Here is a 14,223-nt window from a genome sequence, read left to right as displayed (position 1 = left end):
CTGTTTTGTTTTGAGTGCAGTTATGTACAAAAAAAATCTATATTTGTAAGCTGCACTTTCACGACAAAGAAATTGTACTACAGTACCTGTATGAGGTGAACTGAAAAATACCATTTATTTTATCATTTTACAGTGCAAATATTTGTAATAAAAATAATATACACTTTGATTTCAATTACAACACAGAATACAATATATATAAAAAAGTAGAAAAACATCCAAAATATTTAATACATTTCAATTGGTATTCTATTGTTTAACAGTGTGATTAAATCTGCGATTAATTTTTTTAATCACAATTCATTTTTTGAGGTAATTGCGTGAGTTAACTTCGATTAATCAAGAGCCCTAATTTTTACATGTAGTTTGTGTACACCACTGCCCTCTGTTGGATATATCTGACTTATTCAAACGTTTCTCTCATTTTCTAGTCAGTGGCTAGTCTAACACATGCTAATACAGTTGACAGCTAATGAAGATACTTGTATAACTCAAGAGGTAGAAAGCCTGTGCTTTTGTGTTCAAACTTCTTTCAGTTTCTGTATTGCTTCTGAGTAACAGCCATGTTAGTCTGTATTCGCAAAAAGAAAAGGAGTACTTGTGGCACCTTAGAGACTAACCAATTTATTTGAGCATAAGCTTTCGTGAGCTACAGCTCACTTCATCGGATGCATACTGTGGAAAGTACAGAAGACGTTTTTATACACACAAACCATGAAAAAATGGGTGATTATCACTACAAAAGGTTCTCTCCCCCCACCCCACTCTCCTGCTGGTAATAGCTTATCTAAAGTAATCACTCTCCTTACAATGTGTATGATAATCAAGGTGGGCCATTTCCAGCACAAATCCAGGGTTTAACAAGAACGTCTGGGGGGAGGGGGGGTTTGTAGGAAAAAACAAGGGGAAATAGAAAAGGAGTACTTGTGGCACCTTAGAGACTAACCAATTTATTTGAGCATAAGCTTTCATGAGCTACAGCTCATCGGGGAAATAGATTACCTTGCATAATGACTTAGCCACTCCCAGTCTCTATTCAAGCCTAAGTTAATTGTATCCAATTTGCAAACGAATTCCAATTCAACAGTCTCTCGCTGGAGTCTGGTTTTGAAGTTTTTCTGATGTAATATCGCAACTTTCATGTCTGTAATCGCGTGACCAGAGAGATTGAAGTGTTCTCCGACTGGTTTATGAATGTTATAATTGGATACAATTAACTTAGGCTTGAATAGAGACTGGGAGTGGCTAAGTCATTATGCAAGGTAACCTATTTCCCCTTGTTTTTTCCTACAAAACCCCCCCCCCCCTTCCTCAGTCTTTTTAAACCCTGGATTTGTGCTGGAAATGGCCCTCCTTGATTATCATACACATTGTAAGGACAGTGATCACTTTAGATAAGCTATTACCAGCAGGAGAATGGGGTGGGGGGAGAGAAAACCTTTTTGTAGTGGTAAACACCCATTTTTTCATGGTTGGTATGTATAAGAACATCTTCTGTATTTTCCACAGTATGCATCCGATGAAGTGAGCTGTAGCTCACAAAATGCTCAAATAAATTGGTTAGTCTCTAAGGTGCCACAAGTACTCCTTTTCTGTATTGCTTCTGCCACTGCTAATATTTCAGGCTGTCTCTGTGCTGCCTCTGCAATGCGTTCTTCTACCGTTCTATGCTACTGTCTGTTAAACATTCACAATACCCTCAGTGTGCTGTAAGACCAAGACGACATGGTCTCTAACTCAAGCAGCATACAATTTACTGTGGTCGTCAGCAACTTGACATTCACTATTTGAAAGGAATTACTTCCTATTAGTTTTCCCTGTTTTACAAGGCAATCCCTATGCACACAGCTGGACACGCAGAATAATGTACTGCTTTACTAACTACTTTGGTTTTACACTATTTTGCATTTATGAGCTATGATTGTTCTCAGTGAACTTTTTTTAGTAGCTAAGCAAATAGGAATCACCACTGGCTTCCATTCCCGCTGGTCTGGTGCCCACTCACCATTTTCCCCCAACTCAGTTCCAAAACTCAGTCCCTTTGACTTGACTTTCTCCAGTTATTTGTTAGTTACTGAATATCAAAGGGAACAGTCATTTACTATATATCTGTACAGTCTCTAGCACAATGCAATATAAATAAGTAATCATCATTATTACCATTTTACATTCAATTGCTTACCATCTGACCATTTACAGATAGAGTAGTAGTTTTCATCACAGGATGCTGTCTTCCAGGTTCCTTCAAGGTCCAAATAAACACAGCCTATTTTCTGTTTCGGCTCTCCTTTGGCCCACTTAGTATACTTCAACCTCCAGTTATCAATCCATTCATAATGTCCATGAGTCTAAAAGCAAAATAATAGAAACAATGAATCAGATATCCATAATTGCTTTGCAGTCAGTTTTGTGAGAATAATTCTTTCACTGTCCTAACCTTTGTCATCTCTGGCATGATATGAAACAGAAAAATACCAAGACTCAGTCCCTTGCCAGTGGATAGATATTTACAGTCTGTCCATCGTCCTTTGTCAGAGGTTGTCATTCAAAAGTATAGAACAAAAATAGATGGCTCAAATTTTTTATTATGCTGTGGCATATGAAGTTCGCAAATTAATCCACCATCACTCCATCCTCCAGTTAGCTCGTGACCAAGTTTTGTTTTGAAGAAGTTGTACATGACATTGTTCACTCTGGTGTTTCTTTAATTTGTGCAGTCAATGGGTGCAGAAAGCAGAATTAGGGACTGTGCCAACCGTTTGCAAAAGTCATTCATTTTAATCTTGGTAAAGGCCCCAGATACCAGAATGAGGAACACAATATATATAAATTAAATTGGATAGCCCACCAGCTGTTCAGCATCTCAGCCACACAGAAGTTCTGATATTAATAATAGCGTTAGTTTAAAATAAATTCAGGGGTTATTTAGAGAAATTCAGGGGTTATTTTATTTGGATAAAAATAAATCATTTTCACCGCACACCTAAAGAAGTTAGGATATTTTTCCAAGGGAATCATGACAGTGTGTTCATATGAAGAAAGCCATAGTGAGATGACCTGAAGAAAAAACTTGCCTGTAAAAACATAGAGCATAATGCCAAAAAGAATAAGACCAGAGAATGTGTGATTTAACCTGATTAATATTGATTAATTATTAAATGATTAAAGGTTAAGCACATTCCCTGCCTTTAAACAACGATACTATATACAAGTAGGGCAGTATGTAATCTAATGAGATCAAAAATGAATTAAGATAAGGAATGTGAGAGTTGTATTATCACAAAAAGTAGCAAGATGTTCTTACCAGATTGCTGTTCAGACCAATCCATACAGGCTCCCCATACTTTAACATTCGTAGCCATAGGAATGAGTGGCTGTAGGGATCTAAGATGCTGGCAAGGTCAGAGGACTCATGTATGCATTTTCTCCTTGCATCTTCCCATTTCATTTTGGAATGGACGAACAAATAACTACTGTTACCATAACGGATAAAGTTTGTGGGGACTGCTGTTGATGAATGGTACAACTTGGAGTCTATAGGGAGAAGAAAAAAAGGGAACGTAAAGTCGTTGGGGTTTTTAAAAATTAGTTAGGGTCACGTTGTGGCTGGATCTGCATGTGATTGCAAGGCATGGATAAAAGAGACCCCTCTATCTCCTGACTTCTGGTCTTGGTTAAAGCTCTGCAAACCCACCAAAGAAAGTGAGGATTCACAGGTGTAAAATGAGGGCAGAGATTACACTGTCCTTGACAGCATCTAACAATGTTGATGATGGCACAACGGCTAGCATAGAATCCAAATTATGCTCTCGCTACTGTGCTAGTTCAGCAGAGCTGAAGTGAAGTAACAAAAGGCTAAGGAAACTATGACCCTGACTATATCCAGGGAGTAAGAGCTTGTCCACACAGGAGTTGCATCAGTTTAATTTACATTGGTCTAGGTTTGGTATACACATAAAGTTACGCAAGTTTTTGGTTTAATAAAAGATGTGATTTTAAACTGATTTAGCTAACCTGGTGCAACCTTGTATGTGAACACTTTTAAATCAATTTACATCTGGCTTATATTGGTTTACCTGGTGTTGGTAAATTTATGGGTGGATATAGGCAGTGATCATATACAGGGGTCTGCACTGGTTTAATTAAATTGGCTTTTTGAACAGATCAGAGTTGAACTTCTCTATGCAGAAAAGCCTTTAAAAGCTGGTTTAGTGTGTAGACCAAGATTTTGATGCTCATATTTTTAAACAGTACTTTTTTCTAACCGTAGCCACCGAAGTGAAGGATAGTGGTGACATAATGCAAGTGGAAATCCAGCATTTAGTGCTCAAGCAAATCAAAAAATGTTGCACGAGATTTCTGAAAAATGCACCTTTGTTAATTTGGCAAACATAGCCTTTGTTGTTGCCACAGCTTTCATCAACCCATTTCCCTGCCTCCTTAACAGGACTATTTTTCATAAAGACGCAGTCAGCCTAAGGGGAAAAAGGATACACAAATCAGTTAATAAATAAATCAGAAGCAAGTGAGAAAACCTCCTCCCCCTTTCACATCTGTAGACATGAATATATTTAAATTTCATTCCTGCGTCATTTTAAGATTCAGTAATGCTGGCATTATGCTGGTGACTTCTATGTGCTTTTGTTCCCCTCGTATTGCCCTTACTTCTTAACTTTCCTGTGGTTTTTCCCTGGTCAATCTGGTGAAACAATTGTGGGGGGCTACGAGAAGGGGGAAGAGCAGAAATTCTATTCTCTTCCGATCCCCATTTTGTATAATATGGAGGGCATCAAAGCCACAGGAAAGTTCAGAGGGAGGTCTTGGGTGAAGTTGGTCATGGAAGGAAAAAGTGGCTTGATCCCTCTACATGGGTATCGCAGTCTGTTCCAAAGAAATTCTGGACAGGCAAGGAGCAGTGCACTTTTCTGAATTTTTTTCTCCCTCTTTCAAATTCATAGTTGCAGCTGTGCAAAATATTGACTGCCAAACTAGAAACACTTAGGTTAGGGTTGCCAGGCTCCTGTTTTCGACCAGAATGCCCAGTCGAAAAGGGATGCTGGTGGCTCCGGTTGGCATTGCTGACCAGCCGCTAACTGTCCGGTCGGCGGCGCAGCAGGGGTAAGGCAGGCTGCCTGCCTGCCCTGGCTCCATGCAGCTCCCAGAAGCAGCTGGCATGTCCGGTTCCTAGGCGCAGGGGCGGCCATGGGGGCTCCATACACTGCCCCCACCTTGAGCGCCAGCTCCGCAGCTCCCATTGACCAGGAACTATGGCTTATGGGAGCTGCGGGGGCAGTGCCTGTGGGCATGGACAGTGCGCAGAGCCCCCTGGGCCCTCTGCCTAGGAGCTGGAGGGTTATGCCGCTGCTTCCTGGGAGCCACCTGAGGTAAGCACCACCCAGAGCCTGCATCCCAAACCCCCTGCTCCAGCCCTGAAAGCCCCTTCCCACACCCTAAGTCACTTCCAGACCCTGCATCCTGCACCCCCTCCCACACCCCAATCCCCTGCCCCAGCCCAGAGCCCTGTCCTGCACCCTGAACCCCTCATTTACTGGCCCTACCCCAGAGCCCGCACCCCTAGTCGGAGCCCTCATCCCCCTCCTGTATCCCAACCCCCTGCCCCAGCCCAGTGAAAGTGAGTGAGGGTGGGGGAGAGCAAGCGACGAGGGGGGGAATGGAGTGACAGGGGGGCGGGGCCTCGGGGACGGGTAGGGCAAGGGTGTTCAGTTTTGTGCAATTCGAAAGTTGGTAACCCTAACTTAGGCCCAAATTTTCAAGAACGTCCACTGATGAGAGTGAGATGCCTGACTTGAGATGGCATTTCCATTCCCCTGACTTCCAAATCCACAGAGCTTCTGTAAGCCTATAACAAACACACAGTGTTTCATAAAAATGTTTTACGTCTGCAAACATTTTTGAAAAGTTGCGCATGGCAGTTTTTGCACTCTGTAGCTGTGTCAGAGAAACGTTCACATTCTGATGCTTACCCCAAGCAAACAATCTTCTGAGACTCCCCCACCACGTGGTTTTGCATATGAACTATTTCTCATTTAGAACTAATGAAACCTTACAGACCTTGCCACTCTTAGGACAGGACTTTATAAAAGCTGTACACTTTTCAGAAAAGAAAAAATATTTTTCCTCCATAGTGACATATTTTAAAAATGCCTTGTCTGATAAACTTCAGAATTTCTCCAACACTTCTCCATCTGTTCAGGATAACACATGAGAATTTCTGATAGCAAGGTGCTGTTTTCAGGAAGTTGGAGAGGTGCATAAGGTGCCAAAATCAAGGTTATATTGAAATTGCATTACAACTTTAAAGCCTGATCCTGCCCCTACTGCAATCCTTGGCGGATCAACTCCTTATCCAAGGAGTGACTTACTGTAACTCCACCACACAGTATGAAATAATCTTGCATTAGCAGAGAGATGAACTTGATGGATGGAATGTGTCTTTTTCTAGAATGCTGAGAAAATATAGGAAGCGATTTTTTCTGACAAGTCAAATGGTTATTTACAGAAGCTGGGGTAACACATGCCTCTCCCCCACAGCAGCAGCATCTCTGCCCGTCTGGAGGAGAGAGAGAAGATGTTGTTGTGCAAGTGGCCCTGCAACCTGTACTCCCTTAGGAGCCCAAAGCCCCAAAAGGGAGAATGCCAGCTAGGGAGGACCACTGTCAGAATGATAAAAGCGATGCACTAATTCAGTTTTTATCCCCAAAGCAAACACCACAAGGCAGGGGTGCCATGGAGACGTGCACAAGTTAAAGCTGCTCTTCTTTCCTGAAACTTGGTTCAACCAGGGCTGACCCCTCCTTGCAACATAGCAGTCCAGGCCCTTTATTAAACTAGCTCAGCAGCTTAATCCTGCTGGAAATCCTTCACAACACACCCTATTTGTGCAGCTCTTACTGGATGTCCTGTAATAGATTGCTCTTACTTCACTTGCTGCTCCTTTATTTGGATTCCTACTGTACAGCTGTAATAATGTGGTTTTTTTAAGCTGAGCCAATCATCAGTGTAAAAACTTATGACAAGCGCCATAAACAATAGAGCAAGGCTTCTGCTAAATATATTTGGTCAAAGATTTAAATGCATTTTGCACTTGTGAAAGACCTGAATTCTGCGGTATCACAGCTCTAGCCTCAGTAAATGTCTTCGCTATGTCAGAAATAAACTGAGCAGTAACTATGGTACAGTTATTTAACAATTTGTAATTGATGTTCACCTGGCTATCATATGAATATAATGCCATTTGTCCAGATGGGAAACCTTTGCCCCAATTTGTAAAGTAGACTCCACTTCCATCTGTCCAAAGGTACTTGAGTTCATGGTTTATATCATTTAATCCAATCCAAGCATCAACCACAGAATCCTTTAAATGGAAGGTGAGAAAGGCTGAAAGTAAGAAGAAAAACATTTTACATGAAGGGTAGTAGAACACAGCTTTTTCTCATCGGAGAAGTTGCTGATGTGGCCAGAACTGGGTCAGCCATGGTCCAAAAAATTCTTGTAGTATTGAATCTTATAGATCTTCTAATCTGACAGTTTGCAAATTTAGATGAATGTCTTGTGGAGAAAGTGAAAGAAATGGATATTATTTCAACGTTAAGTTAAAAGAAACAGAAAAACAACTAAAAAGAACAAGATGGGAAGATTTTTATTTTGGACAAAATTGGAAAGGCACTTTGGGGAGGGTAAGTTGTTAGTTTGGTGAGCAAGGAATCAGATGTACAATTTTTTTATTTGTACAAGTTATCACAGATGTATGCAGTGATGAGCTGCCAAAATCTTAATAACCAGTTACCTCCTCACACCACGAGGGGGTCGTGGCCCCCCCTCCCCCCGGGACTCCTGCCCCATCCAACCCCCCACGTTCCTTGACACCCCCGCCGGGACCTCTGCCCCATCCATCCCCCTCCCCTGTCCCCTGACTGCCCCCAGAACCGGGCAGGAGTGTCTCGTGGGCCACCATAGTGGGTGCCAACCCCGCCCCTAAGAGTCAGAGGGACCTGCCGGAGGGCGAGGTGGGGAGTCCCGGTGGTGCTTACCTAGGGCAGCTCCCAGGAAGCATCTGGCAGGTCCCTGTGGCTCCTAAGGGCGGGGTAGCAGCCGCTCCCCGCACTGATCACATCAAAAGTGGTGCCTTAGGCACCGATTCGGTAGGTGCTCCGGGGCTGAGCACCCACAGGCAGCTCCCTGCCCCACCCCGCGCCCAGCCCCAGCTCACCTCCGCTCCACCTCTGCCTCCTCCCCTGAACGTGCCGCCCCGCTTGGCTTCTCCACCCCACCCACCTGGCTTCCCGCGAATCAGCTGTTTGCGCAGGAAGCTTGGGAGGGCTGAGAAGCAAGCGGTGGCTTCACGAGCAGGCCCAGGGAAGCAGAGGAGAGCTGGGGCGGTGAGCAGTTCCCCTGCGCCCCCCCTGCTGCAGCGTGGGCAGCCCTCCTCGTGCCCCCCCGCCCCCCCCAGCTCACCTCCGCTCCGCCTCCGCCTCCCTGGGCCTGAGCGCGAAGCTGGGGGGGCGGAGAAGGAGAACGGGGCAGCGCGTTCAGGGGAGAAGGCACCCACCAAACTTTCCCCATGGGTGCTCCAGCCACGGAGTTGGTGCCTAAGGCACCACTTTTGGCTGGTTGTTAAATTTAGAAGCCCTTTTAGCGTGGGACAACCGGTTCTAAAAGGGCTTCTAAATTTAACAACTGGTTCCAGCAAACTGGCTCCAGCTCACCACTGGATGTATGTCTGACTCTCCAAGTACAGTAATAGTCTCAACAGCAGATAAGTAAAGCTGCCCCTCTGAGGTTCCTAGGTCTTATTCCATCAAGTGCCCTATAGCCTATGACCAGGATTTTGAAATCTGCTCTGAAGCAAACGGGAAGCCAGCAGAGTTTATGAAGAACAGGTGTGATATATGCGCATCAATCTTTGTTGCTAAGGTTTACTTAAGAGATGCTGCGGCTGGCACTGAAGCTAGAAATCACATCTCTGGAAATGATCAAAAATATTTGCTTTAGGGTCAACAAGTATCTTGTGTTTGAAACATATGCTGCCCTGACTGCCCTCACTCCCCTGCCCCTTGTTTGCTTGGGGGACCACTGGGACCCATTCACATTACAAGTTCCTTCATGTTTTTATACCAGTTGCTGATACTTCCACCTAAGCTGATTACAATATGGTTGAGTTAAATGTAAATGCTCTTTTGTGGAAAACACAACTATGTGCCAACCACACTCGTGCATCTGCGCCTGCCACGTTGCCTACCCACATTTGTATTTCTGCATTCTGGAAAAATCTAGGTAGGTACCCCAAACTGCCTCAGCCAGTGATAGAATGCAGAAAGGATATGCACAAACAGCGGCATGAGTAGCATGATCAGCAAAGTATTTTGGGTTGTCCTACTGCACAGAGAGCTGGAAAGGAAGAGGACCAACCAAACTGGTTACACAGATAAATGGCTGTCATCCACTCAGCAAAATAATAGTGTTCTGGTTATTGGAAGACAACCATGGCCCAAAATCCTCCCCTAGCAAGACTGAAACATGGTTGACTGCCAAAGTTACAAACACAGCATCAATCATATTTTGTGCAGACATAAACCAAATTTAGAGCCAACCATCTCACTAACTTGTCACAGACTTAAAGTTGTAGCGTACACAAGCCTCAGCTCTGTTCTTTTGTCTGGTCAGGAACAGGTGATTATCACAAAGCTAACCTTAACCAGCTTTTAGAGTTTCAGCCAGGAGCTTACTCTTCTCATTGAATTAATAGCCATTTTTGTTTCTCTGTTCTCCCAGCTGGGTGTCCTCCAAAATTTTCTTAATATGAACATCACCTGTGCCTTATCCTGCCAGGAATAAAACCTGTAGGTTTGCGTGCCAAACCTTAGTACTGTTGTCCTGCTGGGAAGTGCAATGGGAAATCAACCCTTCCTTGCACACTTCTGTTGCCAGTAATAATATTGGTTTGTCCCACCAGTTCTACTGTTCGTATGTTTCTTACCTAGAATTCAACCCTTGTGCATAAGCAACCTTTCAGGAATCTGTACAATGTGGTCACAATAGGAATGTTTCCCTTGGAGGGAATTCAACCACATTTTGATCAGTCATATTTGATCCCTAATTTTTTCCGCACTGGGAGTCTGATTTTCTCCACCATGGAAAATCATACATTAGTATGAAGGTAATGGAATTACTCTGATTTTACAGTAACGTAACTGTGAACATATCAGAATATAACCTCATTTACTTCTCTCACTATGGCTCTGTCTGTCCATTTGTGCTCTTTTAATTTCATAATTTCATATCTATTGCTTTGGTGCAGTAGCTGTTTTTCAAAGTCATTTTTCCTATCTTTGTTGTTGTTCTTTATTATTTGTATTATTGTAGTGCCTCGGAGCCGCCATCATGGACCAGGACTCCTCCGTGCTAGGCTCTGTACAAACACAGAACAAAAAAACAATCCATCTCCCAAAAAGTTTAAACAATCTAAGTATAAAACAAGAGGCATCCGATGGTACAGGAAGATGGGGGGAAGTTGTTGTTGGGGGGGCAGCTAAATGAAAATGAAAGGGAAGGGAAGAGGGGGAGGGGGACACGGCAGGTATGGAGTGAAGTGTGAGGAGGGAGAGGGATGGTTGGAGCAATTAGCCAATCAGCACAGGGCAGAGAAAGTCACAGAACATTCAGCAGTTCTGACTGGAATGTCCAGAGGTCCCTGCTTTAGCTGCTTCCCATTTCTGGCTGGCTGCTCTCTGCAATTTTGCCCCAGAGCCACATGGCAGGGGAGGGAGGGAGGCACCGCCTGGATTCTAGTGCCTCTGGTGTGGGCATTTCTCACATTTTCTTATGTGTTTTAATCCATTTACAACTCTTTCCCTTTCTCTGACTGTGTCACATTTTCCTGCTTCACTTTCTTTTTGTTTTCTGCATGTGCTGTCCCACCCTGTAGCTCCCCAAAAGAAGTGCAAAGTAACTTATTTCCAGTGGAGCAACACTAGGAGTTGAAGCAGTTTGAGATGGACTTGTCCTCAGCAGCAGGAGAGTTCGTATCAGTTTTGGGTCACTTCAGCTGTAAAAATGCTTTGCTGTTAGAAGCTTCACACAGTCCCGGTGTTACTTTTCTGGCACAATGGATTGGGAAGCTAGCAACAGTACAGTCATTACGAAGCAAAAAAGTCAGAAGGGGAGGGGGTGACTTGGAGGAAAATTCTCAACTGATTAAATTTACAGGTGACAATCTTTAAAAGTTGTCAGATAAATAACAATAATTGCGTATAACAAATCTCAAACACAGTAATCAAATCAGTCCCCCAACCAGACAGAATGGTAACTTGGTCCTAGCAGCTTTTTGTTACTACTAAAAAATATATAGCGGCACTCATATCTACAGTATATGCTTTCAAATATACATTTCTCTCACGTAACTAAAATTTTTCTTAATTCTATATGTAATCAGTGACCAACAAAAAATAGTACAATATATTACTGCTGCTGAAGATTTACACTTTAAATTTGCATTTATAATTCTTTACATTAATTGAATGATATCTGGTACAGTACCTTGCACTTGTTCATTTGGGATGGTAACTAGATTTCCGCCTAAATTCATACAAGCTGTTCGTGCAGCATGCCATGACAGGCGCTCATCTTCATTTGAGCCAAACATTTTGTAACACTGAAATAAGAATAAATCATGTAAATATTTTACTTGCTGCAATACTCCCTGCAGATAGGAAGCCATTCTTTTTGAATTAACATGACTGCCATGTTCAAGTAGGAAGGTGAAAGCTTTGCATAGGAATGCTAAACTGTGTTCTACAAAAAGTTTATGAAAAAAAAACCATTTAGAATGAGGTTTTTGAGGTGATGCAGTTGATTATAAAGTGAAAAGTAAAAATATGGATGCCAAAAAAGTATGTTGTTAAAGAAAATGTATTAACCAGATTTGATCTGAAATCAGCTTAAACAAAAAGCAGAAGCTGGCTGCTTTTATAGGCCAGCTGCCTATATTTGGTGAGCTACACAATGATTGAAAGCAGCTTGTGTGTGTGTCTTTAACGATACAAAGCATAGGTTGAATCACAGAACAAAGCAGTGATTTTTGTGATAAAATGCAAATAAATACATTTTTTAAAAGAAATGTCCGGTAGAAATTTGCACAAGAAGTCCTGGTAGTACATTGTGGAACAGAAAAAGTATCTGTGTTGACCTGAAACATTCTTTTTTCAAGTAATAATGTCAACAGATCTGCTACAATGTGTACTTCAGCCTGCTTGGAACTTGGGGACAGAGCTAGACCTGTCAGTCACTGGCAGCAGAGAAACAGTCTGTTTCTTTTAGAGTAACAGCTGTGTTAATCTGTATTCGCAAAAAGAAAAGGAGTACTTGTGACACCTTAGAGACTAACCAATTTATTTGAGCATAAGCTTTCGTGAGCTATAGCTCATGTCATCGGATGCATACTGTGGAAAATACAGAAGATGTTTTTATACACACAGACCATGAAAAAATGGGTGTTTATCATTACAAAAGGTTTTCTCTCCCCCCCGCCCCACTCTCCTGCTGGTAATAGCTTATCTAAAGTGATCACTCTCCTTACAATGTGTATGATAATCAAGGTGGGCCATTTCCAGCAAAAATCCAGGTTTTCTCTCCCCCCCAAAACCACTCTCCTGTTGGTAATAGCTTATCTAAAGTGATCACTCTCCTTACAATGTGTATGATAATCAAGGTGGGCCATTTCCAGCACAAATCCAGGTTTTCTTCTCCCCCCCCGAAGTCTGTTTCTTGAAGTTCCGTCCAACTGATACAACTTCCAGGGTCAGGGTAATTCCATTTTGCGTTCATACGTTACTGATTGTGTTAACTATACTTGGAAGAAAAAGCATAGTTTCTCCTATTGTGGAACATGGAGGTAATTTTCCCTAAAGAAGCAAACCTGAAACTTTGTTTGTGAATTTCCAACTCTGTCTCCGGGGTGGACTGGATCTGTGAATCTTATTATTTTCAGGATGGACATTTTCAAGTAAACATACATAAGTTTTCCTATTCTTCACCATACCAAGTTCCACAGATCTGTTACAATGGGATTTTACACCAGTATGCTTCCAGCAAGGGAAGCAGGATCATCCTTGAAACATGGACATCCAAAATAAGGTAGTATATGTATCTTCTATCTTCCCCTGAGCACTGAGATATGGAGACGACTTGTGCCAAAAAGTGGTACTGGCTAAAGATTAGATGACCAACGTAGAATTTGGTGAATTTAGATACTGATGGCCACAAGGCTGCCTAACAGATTTCAATACTGGACATGTGACTTCTCTGCTTTCCATTGTCAGTATTCCTACAGATTCTATTTTGATACTTGATAGAAGGAAGAAATCTGTCTTGAATTCACTTTGGAAATTACTGTTATAGAAGTTGTGAAGACTACTTGTGTGAATTAAAAGTATGATTCTGGGTCTCATCGGAGAAAGCTCCCAAGTTCATATATTCATCTAATTAGAGATAGCAATTATCAGGTAGTTTACTTAATGGATAGGAAGTATATTGACACTTGCCACATGAATTTGAATGCAGTAGTGCTTTTAGGACTAGAATAGGAGATTCTTCCTATCAGGCTTATGAAATCTTTATTAGAGAGATTTGACTTTGCAGTTGTTAGGATACAGCTGTGGCAACACCACTAATGACTTTGCTTTCACAAGTTCCTGATGCTCGTGGCGTTCATTCACGATTCTGAACACTAAGGGCCAGATTCTGATTTCAGTTACACCGGTGTAAATCCAAAGAAACACCACTGAGACTGGATTTACACCTCTGCAATTGAGATCAGAATCGGGTCCTGAAATTCCAGTTCTATCTCTGCTGAATGTCCTAACACTGACACAGAAAACTGGATTAGCATAACATGTGTAAAGCCGCACTGGATCAGCGTGGAGAGGTAATATAGCACCACCTTAGCAAAAGAACAAACAAAAACACACAAAAAATCCAATGTATTAAAAGTCATACACAACATCTACATTCATAGTCTCTTGCAGAATGAATTAAGCCCCTGGAGGAATGGGAGCAGGGATTCTGAAGAGAAGTTATTTGTTGAACAAAATGATCTACTGTTCAGAACAGTTTCTCTAATACGCTCTGATGGGCTTCTTCATATGCTCTGCTCAGGGCTGATGCTGACACTCCCTTGCAGTTATCTAATAAATCTCCAAAAAAAGC

At 42.3% G+C, this 14,223-nt stretch overlaps 1 protein-coding gene across 1 annotated transcript in view; it reads right to left on the bottom strand.

The window, feature by feature from the left end:
* The window catches only part of LOC125631379 (macrophage mannose receptor 1), an 85,660-nt gene that overhangs the window by 17,436 nt on the left and 54,001 nt on the right, over nt 1-14,223 (bottom strand). The window contains exons 21-25 of the mRNA XM_048838008.2: nt 11,557-11,671; nt 7,229-7,398; nt 4,373-4,475; nt 3,305-3,534; nt 2,183-2,348 (exon numbers count right to left, since the gene is read on the bottom strand). Coding sequence (XP_048693965.2) covers nt 2,183-2,348; nt 3,305-3,534; nt 4,373-4,475; nt 7,229-7,398; nt 11,557-11,671 — 784 coding nt within the window. The remainder of the gene's footprint in view (nt 1-2,182; nt 2,349-3,304; nt 3,535-4,372; nt 4,476-7,228; nt 7,399-11,556; nt 11,672-14,223) is intronic.

This window comes from Caretta caretta, chromosome 2 (genome assembly GCF_965140235.1).
Source record: "Caretta caretta isolate rCarCar2 chromosome 2, rCarCar1.hap1, whole genome shotgun sequence".
Taxonomy (NCBI): domain Eukaryota; kingdom Metazoa; phylum Chordata; order Testudines; family Cheloniidae; genus Caretta; species Caretta caretta.
This window is presented reverse-complemented; position numbering and strand designations above follow the sequence as displayed.